The sequence below is a fragment of the Diplotaxodon limnothrissa genome, linkage group LG3, assembly GCF_057381915.1.
Source record: "Diplotaxodon limnothrissa isolate DT_005_m linkage group LG3, D_limnothrissa_male_GT1.1, whole genome shotgun sequence".
In the NCBI taxonomy this organism is placed as follows: Eukaryota; Metazoa; Chordata; class Actinopteri; order Cichliformes; family Cichlidae; genus Diplotaxodon; species Diplotaxodon limnothrissa.
Window position 1 is genome coordinate 46,252,594 of NC_140598.1, and position 18,429 is coordinate 46,271,022.

At 34.9% G+C, this 18,429-nt stretch overlaps 1 protein-coding gene and 1 long non-coding RNA gene across 2 annotated transcripts; both read right to left on the reverse strand.

Moving 5' to 3' along the window:
* Positions 1-470: 470 nt before the first annotated feature.
* On the reverse strand, positions 471-14,846 carry LOC146636129 (solute carrier family 12 member 3-like). The gene is made up of 27 exons (XM_085350730.1): positions 14,615-14,846; positions 14,149-14,299; positions 13,888-14,004; positions 13,692-13,767; positions 13,115-13,210; positions 10,786-10,925; positions 10,540-10,650; positions 10,291-10,402; positions 9,464-9,594; positions 9,285-9,369; positions 8,946-9,103; positions 7,974-8,081; positions 7,162-7,285; positions 6,968-7,069; positions 6,481-6,639; positions 6,242-6,341; positions 5,876-5,987; positions 5,565-5,699; positions 4,267-4,373; positions 3,694-3,776; positions 3,535-3,603; positions 3,332-3,436; positions 2,822-2,933; positions 2,341-2,427; positions 1,923-2,058; positions 1,760-1,827; positions 471-731 (listed from the first exon to the last, which is right to left on the reverse strand). Exons 1-27 carry the CDS (start codon positions 14,689-14,691, stop codon positions 593-595), a joined length of 3,000 nt encoding a protein of 999 aa, XP_085206856.1. The 5' UTR covers positions 14,692-14,846; the 3' UTR covers positions 471-592.
* Positions 14,847-16,674: 1,828 nt separating this feature from the next.
* On the reverse strand, positions 16,675-18,429 carry LOC146636130 (uncharacterized). The gene is made up of 3 exons (XR_014905477.1): positions 18,384-18,429; positions 17,910-18,005; positions 16,675-17,147 (listed from the first exon to the last, which is right to left on the reverse strand). It is a non-coding gene; the product is annotated as an uncharacterized LOC146636130 (long non-coding RNA).

The following is an 18,429-nucleotide window of genomic DNA, read 5'->3' on the forward strand; positions in this document are numbered from 1 at the left end:
TGGCTGCAATATGATGAGCTAAATAACCAGGGCTGCACATAAGTGGTCCGCAGGTGCGCATTCGCTGTCAAAATAAAAAACATGCACAAGGGTTAGGGTTAAATTTAAAAACTGTACTTTTGAGTTAAAATATATATTTATAATTTTAATAAATGACAAATTAAAAAGGCATGAACATTTTATTTTGTATCGAAAAAATATCGAACCGTGACACCAAAGTATCGAACCGAACCGAACCGTGAATTTTGTGTATCGTTGCACCCCTAATATATATATATTGTTGTGATGTGGCACTGAATTAGTGTAATACACTGGGTAAGCTCTGTATGTGATTATTTGTGGAATACACAGTTTGAAATTATTCAGCACAAAGTGAATAACCACAATGGTGTTATCTTCCATTTTTGATCATTCTTTATTATTCATCAGATTTGTTAATCATTGTAACAACTGCACATCATTTACACGCATTTATGCTTTTTCTTATTTACTTATTTGTCTTGTGTGATTTTTTTTCTCCTTTATTGTCAGGACATCGTTTTAGAGTATCAAAAATATTGTTTCTGTAGATTTCATTGCACTAACATAGGATTTACTGGCAGTAAAAAGTGAGGACATTCTCTTGGTTTCCTCGTACAAGCACTGCAGGGCAGTGGAGGCCACAGGTCAGAGTATCCAGCCAGGCTATGTACAGAGCACTGGGGCAGTCGCCGTGCGGCACAGGAAGACTCCTAAAAGAATTCAATTATAACAAAAAAAAAAAAAAAGATTATTGAATTACAATCAACATAAAAAAATGGCAAAATAAATTAAAAATAACCTTGCTTGGGGACTTTTTTTGCAGCAACTACAGAAATACACTTCTTCTATTTTTATTTTTATTTATTTATTCTTTTTATAAACACACTGTATTTTGTGGTTTAGCATTAAAATAAATGAAGTACCATAAAAAAAATAGACTGTTCTTGTTTTGTATTTGAAATCTTACATTCTAAAGAACAAAGTGGTTTGGCATAAAATTATCTTTTTTTTCTTTTCTTTTTTGTTTTAATTGTAACTGTACACTACGAGTCAAACGTTTTAGAACACCACAGTTTTTTTATTATGCAGTTTAATTGTACTCTGAAATGAAAGCATAGAAACAAATCAGCAACTACAGTTAAAAACGAAACAACTTTTGACCAATAGTGTGTGTGTGTGTGTGTGTGTGTGTGTGTGTGTGTGTATGTGTGTATGTATATATATATATGAATACACACACACACACACACACACACACGTATATATATAATTTCCAATATCTATTAGGCAGAGTGGGTTGAGATCCTAATAATGCCTTTTACTGTCCCTTGTGTATTTAAAAATATTTATTAAATATTAGATCTTATTATTATCATGTTTTTATAGCTAAAATATGCAATTTATGTTTTAAAATTTTTAAACATATACTATAATGGTAAACAGATGTAAAGTCATTTAGTTCCTGAAGGTTGCATTGCTGAATCCATTACAATTATCCCCTTTTATTTTTGATCTGCATTTTCATATTATATATTATACACCACATTATAGTATAATACAAACCATCTAGGGAATGTTAAATGGTGTATGCATGTATAATAAAACTGCCTAAATTCTGGGACTAAATATACACCAAAACAATGGCAGCATATACGATGTTATAGATAATAGACAGTTTTAACAAATTTGCACCAAAAAAGGCTCTGAATTTCACCGGTAATAAAAACAGTCGACTTACACAAGCACGAGGGTGGTATTTTGTGAATTCCTCCGGATGATTTCATTCAGCCTTACTTTTCTCTCAGACTGTAAATAAATTTTTTTTTTTTAATTAATTTGGTGGACAATCATATGCATGTCATCTCCTCCTTTAGTCAGAAATGAGGTACAGAGAGACAGACCTTAAGTCTAAAAGCTTCAAACTGTTTGTCAGATATTTTCCATGGTTCCTTCTTTTTTAGTTCCTGAACCGAGACATCTTCCTGCTGTTCGTCATATAGCCTGTAGGGCGCAACAGTCTCCAAAAACCTATTCATACTGCAAGGCATCAAAAAGACACAAATGAGTTTGCTGGCAAGGAAAGAAACACCCTGCTAGAATTAAACATGCTCTAAATAATTTTACTTCCAGTGTTCTATTACAGTTAATTCAACATCATGTTTAAAAATATCTTTTTCACTAAATAAAAATGGGACTCATAATTGAAACGTTAAGGTGAAATTCCATGCCTGTCGTTTGTTTATGGGGTTAAAAGCTTCACAGAGTTTTGTAAAAGTGTATATTTTGTCTTATTTGAAAAAGATGGTAAGATTTTCATACTTTTTGGGTTGGGGACTCCTCTCAGTGTCTGTCATGACGACAACATCAGTAACATTGATACGGAATCTCTTCAGCAGGGCCATCATTCTGAAAGAAATCAAAAACAACCTTAAAGCACTTCAGTTTCTGAAAATCAAACACCATGTCATATAACCTGAAACATTCCTAAACATTTTCACCCCAATCTGAACAGCATGCAGGGAAACGCTCTTTCAGTCCTGGTGCTATTTCAAATTTGATCGCCGACTGTGTGTTGTACATCTAAAATATACAGTTTTAAACTTTTCTAAAGGAAAAAATTATATCAATTTAATCAATACATTATTTAACAATAAAGAAATAGATCACAAATAAAAACTTACTGGAAGAATGTTTACCTCCACGCCTTTCAATTTCAATTTATCTATGAATAAGGGTTTTCAAAAATACAAATATTGTCAATTCAAATACCAAAACAGAGGATAACATAGAATAAACCTACGCATCACGGCTTTCCATCATGTTTTCTTCATCTCCCAAAATGAATACCCTAATCTTACAGCTTCGCCAGCATTTTCTCCTGGTGAGCAGGTAAGGCACCAGTAGAATTAGTCCTAGAGAAGAGCAAGATAGCGGTGGTTTATTTTATATTCAACATGATAGGTGAAGATTCAGTTTTGACTAAAGCCAATATTGGCACTAAAATTATATCTATCAACTATCCATCCACCAGTCTAAGTTGAAATGTTGAGACCTCCTTGTCTTTGGCTACTGACTGATCTAGGTGTTTCCAGATTAGCTCACAGACCAACTCATCCTTTGATTCACATTCACAATGTGTCCAAGAGACATCATAGTTAGATGACCAAAGTAAGTGGTCAGAATCCCAAACTGGTGGCCCGGAATTCTGACCAGATACCCAATCCACACACTTTTATATCAACTCAGTGTTTCAACTAAGTGTTACACACATATTAATAAATTGTCATGTAACCCGTGTGCCATGTTTCACCTCCATCATCAGCTATCCAATAGACATCGATAGTCTTTGTTCCCCCAGCATTCTTAAACACAGTCTTGACCTGATCGCTTTTGCTGTTTTCAGAAATGTCATTAGCTGCAAAAAGCAATAGATATGTGTTATCATAAAGATTACTCCATATTCGTACTTAAGAAGCAGTAATTATAATGTATATTTGTATTAGAAGTGCTTACCAGAGTTTTTCTCAGGAAGCTGATGGTCATTGCTTTCAATGGCTTCATCAGGCTCAAAGCCTTGGTTTTCTAACGTTAAAAAATAAATAATATATATAAATTATACATATATACGTTTGGGAATTGATGCCTAAAAGAATTCTAGGCCATGTATCCAACCTTTAAAATCAGCATGGTCATTGATGTCCAGCCCATCCATCATCCTCAAGATACACAAACAGTAGTTGGCATCAAATGTATCACTGAAGAACAGTAAAAGAGAGTGTGTGAGCAACAGAAATACTTTTAAGGACTCTTTACTCATTTCAGTGTTAAGTAGAAGGTGTTATAATATTGTATGGTACTTTCGATATGCTAAAAATGCACACCACACTTTTAAAAGAATCGTTAAAAGGCTTTTTATGAATTTTAGACCAAATCATTAAGTTGACCCTTAAGACCACGGTGTATGTAAGCCAAATTTTCGTGGATGGTAACGTGACCCCACCCTACCTATCTATGAATAACAGTTTTCAAAAATACAGATATTGTCAATTCAAATACCAAAACAGAGGTTAAAATAGAATAAACCTACGCATCACGGCTTTCCTTCATGTTTTCTTCATCTCCCAAAATGAAAACCATAACAACACCATAACGTTTTTTTCAGAATTGATTCAAAGATGTAATCTTTGATGTTTACAATAGAATGATGCTCACACATACAGAATATGAAAAAAATGATAAGCTTACTATATAGTGTGGATATAATCATCAATGCTTGTAGGAGAACTTTCCATCCAGTTTGACTTGAAGCCAATGACCAGCGTGTTAGGCTTTAGCTTGCCGAGACCAGAAGCCTTGAATTAAAAAAATAATAATAATAGTAATAATAATAATAATAAGCTGTCAGAAACATCCAAAAGTTTTAGGGATTTCAGGCATTTTACATTTTAAGTTAAACTGAGTTAAACTCTTGGATATCTATATTGAAAATGTCAAAAAACTTTACAATATTTTCAAGATAGTGGAATTTTAAAATGACACCATAAATAAGATGCAGGAAAAACACATAAATCCACCCCTAAACAAGAATATAAATTATAGCATTTCTTTTTAAACAGACCATTTAAACACAACCCTTTGCTTCACTTGTATTATAGTACTGAAATGTTTGATAACATTTTATAGTTTAAAAAAGGAATGATATGCCATGTGTCACGGTTCTGGGTCAGTGTTGACCCAGCATTTTGAGTTTCTTATATTTTGGTCTATTTTTGCATTATGGATTGTTTTCTGATGTTCTGGTGCTTTGTTTATTATTATCATTATAGATCTGTTTCAGTTATTCTTGGTGAGGTATCAGTTCTTAGGTTTTGGGTTCTCATGTGTATTGCAGTTTCTGTTCAGTGTCTAGTCTGTCTCTGTGTCGTGTCTGCATCTTTAGTGGTTTCTTGTTTCCTGTCTTTTTGTGAAAGTCTTTGTCTTATGTTAGTGTGTGCAGCTTAGCTCCCCCGTCTCGTTAGCCCTGATCTCCCCCAGCTGTGTCTCCCTTCTGTTACCCATTCCCTGATTACCACCCTGTGTATATTAGCCCTGTGTTGTCCTCAACCCAGTGTCGCGTTGTACCCTCAGATTATGCCTGTGCGGGTTTTTTTGGTTTCTGTATTCATGGCACTTCACGTTTGGTTTTCATGTCAGCAATAAAGCTGAGGTTTTGATTTACAATTCTGTGTTCCAGTCCTGCGCTTGGGTCCTCCTCTCCACCTGCCCGCACACAGAGCCCTGACACCATGATTACAAACCAAAAGCTGATTTGTAAGTAGAATGCCATTCTTGACACATCCACATAGGTATTTGTGTCTTCTGCAACTCAATGAGAAACCTTTAATTTTTCAGGCTAAATAGAGCCACTCACATGCTGATTAAAAACGGTTTAACATTATCTAACATTATGAGACTCATACAGTATAACTTGTAAGAAGCCATTATTCATTTTCTAGTTTCTTTTGGGTAGTGAGCAACAATTGCTTGTCAAATAGAGGACCTACCTGCATCAGATATCGAACTCCATCTCTGAGGGTGTTAGCTGTAAACTGAGTGTAAAACGAGCGAACTTTCCTCTTGTTTAGCCATTTAACATACTGATCTGTGGAATCCTGAAACTGGGTCTGCTTGTCTGGCTCCTGGAAAAGGCAATTTCAACCTTCCATGAAAAGCAGAAGGAACTGAGCATGTGCAATTAAAAAAAAAAAAAAATTCTAACAAAAAGCCATTGTGAGGACTTTTAATAAGTGGATACAAAAATGTCAATCAGTTGTCATTTATAACTTATAAATAAACATGAAACAAAGAAACTCACCATTATAATGTTTCCACAGATCATAAGGCTTACTTGCTTAGTGAAGCAGCCAACAAAATCCACCAGTGCAGGGCGCTGTTTTGGAGGTCCAGTCATGACAAGGCACTGTGGTCTAATAAAAGGACATCAGAGAACAAAGATAATGTCCGGGAGTTACTGTCTATTTGAATTATCCTAATGTTTAATTGAGATATGTGATCAGCACTTGTTGATATGTCCTTCTTTCACCATTCTGCATATGTTAGCAGGATTTATTTTGACAGTTTTTTTTTTTAAATAAAACAATGATCACACAAATACTCTTTGAAAACAGAACACATGAAATAAAAAACAGACAAATGCATTTTAACGTTTAAGATCCCTCACCTAAAATTCTTGACATGGTCCTTCACATCAGTAAGAGACACAGAGAATGACAAAGCCATGTTGTATGAACTTGCCTGTATTGAAGAGCCCCAATTTACATCTGTTGATGTAATAAAAAACATTATGCAAACGGATGCAGTATAAATGAAAGGTAATACAGTGCATTTCACTTGTCCATCTGAGACATGTTTCTTGTTAAAGCAACATTGACTTCCAACCTATGCTTGATTTTGACTCACTTGGTTTCTTTAAGTATGTAATGTATAGAAACAGGAGGGAGATGACGAACCAGGTGACTAGAGCAGCCCACCAGGTAAACGCAAACATCAGAGCAAAAGATGCCATTGCTCCATACAAAGCTGTCCATTTGTTATAGTATTTAAATGCTGGCCTCCATCCTTTAAGAGATGACAAGAGAAGGACAGTTAGATCTGAGCATAATGCAAACGTTCTGATTTTAGATCTCTAGAACTGTGTCCAGTACAGCATGCAAAAAAAACCTGAAATATAAACCCCTCTTTTTGCCCTCCCTAAGCATAAGCACAAAAAATATTGAAGTGATGCTCAAAGGAATATATCTTCACATTATTTCTTATCAGCTTGTTAAGTATCACCTATCTTAGACATCACTTTTGACCTGGTGAAATAGTTAATTTCTTGTTTAGTGAATAGGCATGAGCTTTTATCAAGTCTTAGTGCAGTGCGATAGTTGAGTACATAACTTACCAGGGGAGTTGACAATTGATGCATGAAAGCAGCTTAGGTTTATGAGACAATAGGAACACAGGAAGAAGTTGGAGATAATGGGTGCAATGATATTTAGTTGAGCTGTAATAATACAAAAGGGGAAAAAACGATCAGCACATATATGAAACAATATTTCAAATAACAGTAGGAGGACAGTTCTGAATTACACTCACCAACTAGAATGATGGCCACAGCAATGAGGTAGGTGAGTATATAGCCCCGAAGTGGTTCATTATTTTTGCCATAACCCTTTCCAAAGAATGAAATATACGGGTATACATTGTCTTTGCACAGACACTGAGGGATGAAATAAAATACAAACATCATTTCTTTAACAATAATAACTTTACTACATTTACAGATGACTATATTACATGTTTCATTGTTTTGCTGCTTATTCTAGTTGGGATATAGGAATTTGCACCAAAAAAATTAAGTTTTTTTTCTTTTTTGCAGAACCTTGCTGAAGCAATGCTGGAGAGACGGAAATCTGATTTATTTCTAATAATCATCGGTTCTCTGACATCTGTGTCAAAAAGGCAACCAGTTGTGTAAAGGTATGTGGAAAAAAGTATGTGGCTTCTTTGTCATTAAGGTCACCATCTGTTCCAGGAAGGTGATAACAAACAATGTGCTTCCCCATGTGACTGACAAGTCACGAGCCCATGAGGTAGCAGTGTCCCGTAGTTTTTCTGTTAAATTAATTCAGGTTGAATTAAAACAAAATAAAAGCTAAGATGAATGTGGCTAAGAACTGAGTTCCATCTCAAATGCTATGATCATCTTTATAAATACTATGGCAGAAATAGTAGAACTGTGAAAGCTAGTGTCAGATGTTTGTCTATCACTGTTCTACTCTGCAAAATTAATACTTTATGCTGCACAAGCTGAAAATTTGGTTAAGACAATCCATATTTTATTGTCTAAAAAATAAAACATATGGTTCAGTCATTGTGATGTATCTTTTTTTTCAGGTGGTTCTCACCTGAAAAATTTTAGGGGCAGAAACAAGAAATCCAAGAGCAGAAGACAAGGTGGCTGCAAAGACACCAGCAACAATGAGGTAATATGAACCAGATATCAGGCCCATTACCTGTAGAAAAGTTTCAAAATGAAATTGTTAAAAACTGGAATAATGTATTCAAAACAACACATTTAATATAAATGCTCACAAAAATAAACAGTACAGTTTAAATAAGCAATAAATAAGCACTTTTTAAATAGAACCAGCATTACAAGAGACAGTTCCAGAAAAGAAACACTAAACGAACAAAAGACAACATATAAGGAAATTAAAAAAGATTACAAAAAAAGACCATGAAAGAGTCAAGGGCAATTTTATAGTGAGAATAAGAATAACTTAAAAGTAGATACTAATAAGGCAAGCTAGATTTCATTATGCAGCTCATTCTAGAACCAAAGAAGCCAAAATACAGTTTCTAAGTATGTGAAAGCTGCACACTGTTTGATAAGGGCAAAGAAGGCGAACTATATATTCTGGCGCTAGGAAATGACAATTTAAAAAGTAACAAGTAATCAATTTTAGTAAATCAATTTTAAATCTTGAAAGTAGTGGACAGTCAGTACAAATTCCTTAAAAACAATGTAACATGTTCATTTTAATTGATTCTTCTAATGAACCTCGATACATCATTTTATTTAATTTATAGTCAATTCAATGCTTTTGGGTTAACCTGTTAAAAGATCATTACAATAATAGAAGACATGAAAGCATGGTAATCTCAATATGTTTCAAACTCAGATCTTTAGATCCAAAGGTGAGATGAGAATCGAAAACCATCCATGGGATTATTTTACGTGTAAATATAAAAAATAACTTAAGACCTGATCCAACCTTTCACAACCAATAACAATGTTTATTTTACCTAAATAAATAAAAAAACTGGTTAAAATTTCAATGAACATAAATGCTATTTATCTCTTAGCTGACCAGTACCTGCGAGTAGTTTGCCAAACCCTGTGAACAAGCCTGTGACTGGACGCAGGTTGTGAAGTTCCAGCCCAGTTTACATGCTGGTCCCAAACAGCCACTTGTGCTGTTTCCAGTCATGAGGTCAGTCATATTTCCAGAGGCATCCCTCACTGTACTTGCGCCTGCAGTCAATTTTAGTTTCAGAACAGAGTTAAAAAACAGTTTCATAGTGTCTGACCTTTTTCTCACGGGTGGTTTCAACAAGAAAAAAAATGCCTGTATACCACAGAATCTGAATGAAGCTTTAAAGTTTAGATTCCAGCCATGTCTAATGCAAAGAAAAAAAGGAAACTGAGTAATTACCAGAAGTGATAACAATCACAACGTAGCTGAGAGTGGTGCAAAATATGGCCATTAGGGTGCCTTTGGGGATAGCAGTAGAAGGGTCCTACAAAAGAAAATATTTTTAGAGTCATCACTCACATATAAACCTTAGTGGGTTCAGTGGAAGAACCATCTTGCTTTCTTGATGCTTGTCATACTTTGAGGTCTCCAGAGATGTTGGCTCCAGACAGGATGCCAGTGCATGCAGGAAAGAAAATTGCAAACTGACGGAAAAAGTTGCCATCAGGACCTCTCCAGCTTGGTGTGAGGTTTTCTATGAATATATCCCCTGTAGAAGATACGAGATATTAGCTTAAATAGTATTAAACTTTAAATTATTAAAAACATGTCCCTATTGTAAACACATATGATGTTTGGGACAAATAAATATTTTTCTTTGAGTAACCCCACATGAGCAACAAATGTTCCTCAGTGTAAAATCGAAAATTGATCTAAAGTGCAGTTGCACATTCCACACTTTGATTCAAAGTAACAGAACACCATAGTGTTTGACAAAATGTAATATTACGTATGTTAAAACAGTCATGTTTGGTACTTCTTTGCAGATCCCTTGCAAACAAGGAGTATTCGAAGTCTACAATTTATGTAAAATAGCAGTTGCTGAGAATCTTCTCTGGTGAAAACTGCAGCCACCTTCAACTTGTACTTGTTTCAGTTGTTTGCCCTTTTAGATTTCTTCTCCAGCATATGAAAGGCACACTCAGTTGCGTCAGGATTTTGTAAAGTAGCTGAAAGTTTGCTCTTTCAGCTATTACTTCCAATAATTAATTCATGTCAATCCTATAACGTGTTCAATATTGTCAGTGACAGTCCAGAATAACTGACATCAGAGAATGAAGATTAGTGTATTAGAACTGGTAGGCAGAACTTATTAGAAGTACTGATAACTAAAGTAATTTAATCAAAATGATTTTTTCAAAGATACATTTTGGAAAATAGATTGTTGTGAGAAGAATAAACCTACTGTCATATCCAAAGAAGCCCTGTGACTTCTTCAGTAGGGTGGGAGGTATCAGTGTTCCCACAAGGTAATCAACGAAGGAAGCCATGAGAACTATGAAGAAAAAAATCTGAGCCTACGAGAGTGAAAGTGAAAAAAGAATATAGAGGGATAATTGAAACAGGTGTAATGAAGAGTAAACATTAATAAGAAACAACAATATTTGTAACCCATGTCCAGCAAACAAAGTGAAATGTGTTTGGGTCTGCTTACCTTGGCTTCCCAGTCCATTCCACCGAACGTAATGAACAAAAGAATTGTCACCGTGACCACACCAATAATACGGACATCATTGAGCGAATCCACCATTATGGTACCATAGCTCTAAAAAAAATCAACAAGTTATTAACAGGAATATGAAAGTATAAAGATTTAGAATGCATTATTTTACAAGATGTGGTTACCTATTTATTATTATTATTATTATTATTATTATTAGTTATATTATTATTTGTTTACCCTCATCAGATCGCGTACAACCTCTGAAAAGCCAACAGTATGGAGCGCAACAGCCAAAGCATTGGCAAGGGAAAAGATCAACCCAATTGATGCTCCTAGTTCAGGACCGAGTGTGCGAGAGATCATGAAATATGTCCCACCTAAATATTTAAAAATAAGCAGAAACAAGGCTGTTAAAGTGAAAAAAAAATCACGCTCTCTAATATGTCATTGGACAGCCTTTAGCTTTGATACACCTTTCATTCTAACATAACTTTGATAAGCTTATGGAATATCATTTTTATGTCCACAAATATTTTTTTATTTGTTACCATCTTCTTATGATTATGGGAGAATCAAACAGCTACATAAAGTATTCGGTATTTTCCAAATATTCTCAATGGGGTTAGATTTATCAATCAGCTGACTTCATTTTTTGAGCATCAGTATGAAAATTTAATCTAAGAAAACTCTGGCTAATGATACAGGCATGTGCCGTGACTCTGTTTTGTCTTTTTACTCTTTTATTTTTTTTACTTTACCTCTCTTTTAGTGATGTGCCCATCACTCTTGAAAACACTAAATCTAAATTTACATCACATCAAATTATGCTTTCTAGCAAACGCATATTTACTCTTCAGGTTTAAAAAAAAATATATATATCATTGATGAGGCTTTTTTTCATGAGTTTTCTGTTTTTCACATTCTGACTGTGGAAAAGCACTTATTTTCAATATCCAACATAACTGTGATATTTTAAAATGATTGTATTTAACCAAACATTTGAATTATCTAAGTTTATCATTATTTAAGAAGTATTACACCCAAATAACAAATGGATTTTCCTTTTTCTTTATTTGATGCAGAACACTAATTTGAACTTTTTGAAATGGATTAATATCTTGACCAACAGATATATTATTTCCAGAGCGTTCTCACTCCCGGGGCATAACATGTCGACGTTTTGTCACGTCCCGCGGCGTTCCTGAGGAACGCGAAAGGAGACCTTCGGCGTTCTTATGGTACGCGGTGGGTTATGACTGGGATCCAGTGCAATGACGCTCCCGCGGTAATAGACGTTCCAGCCCTGTATTCCAGCCCTAAACCTAACCTTATCCCTAGCCCTTACCTTTAATGATGTTAAATAGCGTGTTTCTAAGCGATTTGAAGAAAAAGAGCAAACATGTGTAGATTCAGTCCAGACGGTTCTCATATTTCCTCTTTTTTCCGAGGTCGTCATTTAGGAACGTGGTGGGTAGCCGAAAACGTAATATGGTGACGATTTGTCACCTAGCGTAAAATGTTACGCTTTGGGAGTGAGAACGGGTTGATTATTTCTCAAAGATGCAAAAACTTCCTAGTTAGAGACCAGAATTGGCTGGTTTCCAATTTTATTTTACTTGAGCTACTTTGGACGAGAGCATTTGAAGAAAACCATTCACCGTCCACTTGGGCTCCATTACGGCTGAAAATATGATTGATTGATTGATGTTGTGCACAAGCAACACGTGCACAGTGATAAAAACATCTTGGCTGGAAATGGATCAAAAGAAATTTCACCATCCCAAAACAAAAATGTTTTGGGATGTCCCTCTAGAGGCCTGGAGAAGTATCTCTGAAGACTATTTGAATTGCCTTAATTGGAAACAAGCAACAAATCAATCTGCTTATAGTTTTAGTCCCAAGCCCAGATAATGTGGAGGGTTGTATAAGGAAGGGCATCTGGCATAAAACCTTTTCCATTTAAATTTGTAGTTCAAATGGGATAAGTATTCTAGAATAGAATGTTAAGGGCAAATCTCACAAAAAAAGAGAGCTCACTGATATGATGGAATGGTGGATACTAAAAATATTGTGTGTGAATGGGGACCAGGAAGAAGGGAAGCAATGCCAGGAGCATTGGAGCTGTTCTATCATAATGTTGATGTGAAGATAAATGTAGTGAGAATACTCCTAAAGGAAACATTTCTTAAAAGTGTTATAGAGATAAAGAGAGTGTCAGACAGGATTGTGGGTTTGAAGCTGGAAATTCAAGGGATGATTTTAAAAGGCAAGATTGAGCGGCGTCCTCTCACACGTATACTTGTGTCATTCCATTTTAAAAGCATTTATTCAATTTGTGATTTTAGGAGTTTTTAGTTTGAATGCTAAGTGTATATACATAATACACAGTTAATAATAAAGTTATTAAGATGCAATATTCAAATAAATAAATTAAAAATTTAACCCAACTGAAAATTTCCATTTTTACAGACTTAATGGCGATTTTTCAACAGGAATCCAGAGTATTCATACTTTCAGATTACTTCAGACGGTTTGTTTGGAATTCTTAAATTGCACATGGGCTCACCTGATTTCACTCTCCCATTGGTTGCGATGGCAGAGATAGAGAGGGCAGTTGTTGTGGTCACTGACACAGCCAGCGCTATGATAACCAAGCCCAACACTAAAAAAAGAAACAAGTTAGGACTCAGTATTATAATATTATGATCATGGAGGTCTTTAATTATTATATCAAAGTCCTGTTTAAAGGGCTTGAATAAGAATGTTTTACATGTAGTGTATCAATTTTCTTGTCTACAGATCTTATACAATTCTGTTATTATGATACATTTTGTATTTATTTTGTCATATATCCACAAAAATGGGCTAGGTAAGTACTCTCAACGTATATAAATTTGTTTTATTTATTGATTTTTTACATTTCTCATGCCAATAGTATGAAGTACCTTCTGCAGGATGAAAAGGAACAAATTTTAATCAAGGTGAGTATTTTATTCAACCCCAAATTATCATTTTCTGTTTGATTGTATATCTACTATCAAGAATTAACAGCCTAAATCAATGTTATATATACCAGAGTTGGCAGCAGAAAGCAGGAATGAAAAGGACCCAATATGCTGAACAATGAATGAATGTTGTCTCACCAATGCCTGCTTGAGAGGTAATCCATGTTAGCCGGAGAAAGAGGATGACACCCCAGATATTCAGCATGCAGCGCATCTGTGATAAAAAGAAAAGAAAAGAAATGTCTTTTTTGTTTTGTTTTAATTGTTCCTTTTTTTAGTTAGTCTTCTATCCATTTGTATGTTGTAGACTTAAATACACAAAAGCTTTGTTCACCCAGACTGCAATAAACCAGCCAAATCTAGTAGGCGGTTTCCCTGGAGGACCTTGGGGTTCTTCATTTTCATCCTCTGCGGCGGCATCATCTGCGGCAGCCTTTTCTGCTTCCACTTCCTAAAACAATAATAAATAATTTAGAAAATAGATCTGCTAGTTTTCTGAATAGAAATATAATAAAATGTCAGTTTTTGATTAAACTAGTTGCAAAGTTAAAAAAACACAACAGTGAGATCTTTTTTCCACAGGTGGAAATCTCACCTCAAATGTTTTGCGCAGAACATCAAGGGAAGGTCTGATTTTGATCTCTTGGTGGGGCAGTGTATTTGCATAATAATCTAACTGTGGTGCCATGTCTATGGTGTTATAGATAGAAGTTTTTCGCAGCTCCATGTCCTTCTGTCCTGATTCGCTTTTTGTTCCAGTGAAAAAAAGAAAGAAAAAGTTAATAAATAATGAAACCATAACTGTTTGAAACTGCATTTCCTTCAGTGATTGCTAGATTTTCTTTCTTTTTTTATTTATTAATTTACTTTGTTTATGTTTACATATTTAACAGATTATAGATTAGCTAGTTGAAGTAGGATCAGTGTGATATAATAGTATCATGTAAGACTTACAAGTGAGAGAATAAATAAAGAAAAAAATCTAGCGTTTAACAAACCTTGACATGCCTGAGATGGTGGAGTTTGGATTTATACTGCTATCAAAATGGTGTGAGGAGTACCTGGGAGGTCCTTCTTCAGGATTTGCCTGGTGAATACCTGGGCCTGACCCTGTAATCTTAGACTTGAGCTGCCCCATTGATAGTCTCACTTATGCCTGTTGGAGATTATGGAAGAAAAGATGAATGAGAAAGACTGATTCATTTTTATTTATTTATTTATTTTGCACAGACAAAAATATTTTAATGAAATTGAAATCTTGGAGAAAGACTTTTGTTTAAATCATGTAAGTATAATGTAATAATGTCTAATGAAGATATCTAAAAAAAAAAAAAAAGAACAAGCAAAAAACAATACTTACAGTTTTCCCCTGATAAAAGAATCAACAGGTCAAAAATGTCCCTTTGTTCATCTCATAGCTCAGCTTTTATACTCTGCATGAAATAGGTGGGATATGTGACATCCCCTCCCTCTGTTCTGAAAAAGAAATCTACGCAATTTGCTTTACAGGAAGTGTGACATCTAACAAAAACAAAAGATCTATTTATAATATTGGTAGGAAATAAAAGAGAAAACAAAAATATGTAGTCATGTTTCTCACCAACATTTGAAATATAAACATAAATGAATGATTATTTTTATTTTATTTAAGTTTAACATGAGTAATACCTGACCAACCTGAATCACCCTACAGTTTTTCAGAATTGTTGGGACCTCATGAGCTAGCAGTGTTTCCAGCTTCAATCAAAATTGAAGCTATTAACAGTTTGGTATTCTTTCCTTGCCTGTAATTCATAAATATACAACATTTTCTTGCATACACTACTGACTTTGTGATTAAGAGCTGCCTGAGTGTTTTAAAATTGAAACAAAATTTTGGCAGCATGGCCTTCACTGTGGCAGTGCAATGCTATAGTTGACCCTGCTTTGATTTCTTGTGCAATCAGCATTCTCATAAGGTCATTGTGCCCTTGTCAAAAATTATTTGTTACAACCACAAGCAAGAATAAGGTAGGTAGATGTATATCGGGACCTAATCTAAAATGAGATATCAATATAAAGCGACTGTTGCTGTAATTTGGTGCTATATAAATAAAATTGAAATGAATTGAACAAATCCTTACCAAAGATTCCTCTTAGTCCAAAATATGAATTATGTGCTGCTCGTGTGTCTAATATTTCCCTAGGTTGAATTGTTTTTTGAGGACTTTAATTTGCACATTTGACATTACATTACTAACACTTTATTTTCCACATAGCAGAAAAAACATGTCCCATTGCCCTTGCATCCTGACCATCTTTTATTTGAGAGGAAAAATCGGGGGTTCATATATCTTTTGTTGGAATTAATAAACATTGTTTGACACTAATGTCAATAGTTTCATCACGAACGTCCGAAAAATCTAAAAACCTTCAAGGCAGGTGCTTTTAAATACTAGTCTAGCCTTATTTTTCACAGGGATTTCTCAAGATGATCCTGCGCTGCTTAAACAACTTTCAGATACACTGTAAACCCGAACAAGTTGACTGAACTTAAAACTTTTGTGGAAACTGATTACCTCAAAAGATTTAAGTACAAAAACTCATATCTTCTAAGTATGGGGTACTCAAAATTTGTATTTATTGTTAACCTAAAAATTTTAAATTATATTTTATATTTTATTAATTGAGCTTTACTCAAAGACTGTATACTTTAATTTCAATATTTTTGTGTTTCTTGTAGTTTATTATTTTGATGCAACACAATGCAATTATATTACAACCTAAACTCAAATTATCTGATTATTAATTAAAAGATATTTATGTTGTGAGTGTAGACTACTAAAAAAAAAAAAAGTACGGAAATTCAGTTACTTTACATTTTGTTTATTTAACATTTTTTCATGAAAATTTAAAAACATCACAAATGTTTTTATAAAACAACTAACATGGACATCGGCACCATAAAGTGAGCATTATAAATTCTGTGTAGAACATTTATCTTTTTATAAACTCACAAAGGACGACATCAGTCCTAATTGCATCTTTCTCAAAATACACAAAAATGCAAAACAAAAAGTAAAATACTAATCACTTTTTTTAAAATAGAAATGAAAAACAATTTTTTAAAATGGGTACAAAGACGATCAGCTTCCAAATAACCAGATAAGGCAGTCAAGTATAGGAAAATTAGGTAAACTGATGGAGTTAAATCCACCCAAAGCCTGTAGTAAACTTAAAGTGCTTAAAGTGCTTCAAACAAAGTGCTCAGTAACAGAGTGCGTGTCCTAACAAACATTGCCTTATATTCCTTAAGAGCATGTAGGCAGGGGTTTCAGGGGTTTGCCGTCATCAAGCCCCATGAAGATATTTTGGACTAAGGCAAATGTGTGAACCAGCTTCCTGGGGTAGTCTAAATGCAGAGCATAGATCAAGCCAAACAATAAAGCAAATGCATTTGCAAATCTGGGAATATCACGCATCACCTAGTCGCCTTTCACCAAAACAGCCATGCTTGAGGAAGTAAAATGGACTGGACTGGGAAGCGCCGTCGGTAACCACTGTGAGAAGGGCAACTGGAGTGTCAATGAGGGTCGACTCATCCAATGCGTCCGCCTGGAATAGACACAGTATTAATGGTAAATGGCCTGTATTTGTATAGCGCTTTACACATTCAGTCATCCAGACATTCACACCCATTCACACACTGGTGATGGCAGCTACATTGTAGCCACAGCCACCCTGGGGCGCACTGACAGAGGCGAGGCTGCCGGACACTGGCACCAGCGGGCCCTCTGACCACCACCAGTAGGCAACGGGTGAAGTGTCTTGCCCAAGGACACAACGACCGAGACTGTCGGAGCCAGGGCTCGAACCGGCAACCTTCTGATTACAAGGCGAACTCCCAACTCTTGAGCCACGATCGCCCCAATTAAATAAGTAAGGTTGGTTTGAGAGAATGTGACAAGCATGACCTGTAATCTAGCAAAACATTCAGCAGTGTAGTGGGTTACTTTGTAACGAGTTAGGGTACTCTACTTTTTTTGAAAAATGTACATTAACGTGTTAGCTTCTTGCATTACATAATTTGTATTTTTGTTATTTTTCTAAAAAAAAAAGTAATTTTTTATTTCATGACTTTATCTCAAAAAGAAACTAAATCTTGACTTCAGCCTGGTTTTTGGGCCACCTGCAGCATAGCCATAGTGCTGTGATACGCCTGTGCCCTGCTCCTGACCTGTGTGTGTGTGGGTTTTCTACAGAGAGGGTATTTTGTTTGTACAATTTGGTAGCTGCTAGGGTATTAAATTGTATTTAAAAAAATCCATAGCATTTTATCTTACTGGCAGAATTTAAGTAATGCAAAAATACACTTACATTACATGTCTAAAAGAATTCTGGGTCCTCCTCCCGCAGGTATACAGGAAGGGCACGAAGTACTGCAGTGCGTTTCACGTTGATATCAGGCGCCTCCTAAAAAGGGAAAAGAAAAGTTCATTTAACGCAAAGTTTTCAGGTGTCATTCTTTGGGGAGAATACATGTTTATGAAACTGCATGACATCAGACTCTACTAAATTTTGGAGACTTTTCTTTTAAGATACAACCTTTCTGTCTCTTGTGACAGAGAGTATGTTTCTTAATCATTTGACAAAAACCCTACACAGTATTTTAAAATAGTGTTCTCCAGATCAGAGCTGTGATCTATATAGAACATGGGGTTCAAAGCAAGGAAAAATTGTGTGTTTATCAGTGAAACTTTTAATTTGTGTTAATTTTATCATTATCAATATATGAAATCTTCACCTTAAGGGACTTAATGAATGGTTTCTTCAATAGATCTTTCAACTCACCTGTGTTTACTGTCTCCACCTGAAATTAATTGCAGTCTGAATTTTT

Excerpts from the sequence above, each read along its gene's own strand:
- LOC146636129 (XM_085350730.1), bottom strand. The coding sequence starts at position 14,691 with ATGGGGCAGCTCAAGTCTAAGATTACAGGGTCAGGCCCAGGTATTCAC. Across the intron at positions 10,926-13,114 it reads CAATGGGAGAGTGAAATCAG|GTGGGACATATTTCATGATC; the intron begins GTGAGCCCATGT and ends TTAAATATTTAG. Across the intron at positions 5,700-5,875 it reads TCTGTGGAAACATTATAATG|GAGCCAGACAAGCAGACCCA; the intron begins GTGAGTTTCTTT and ends TGCCTTTTCCAG.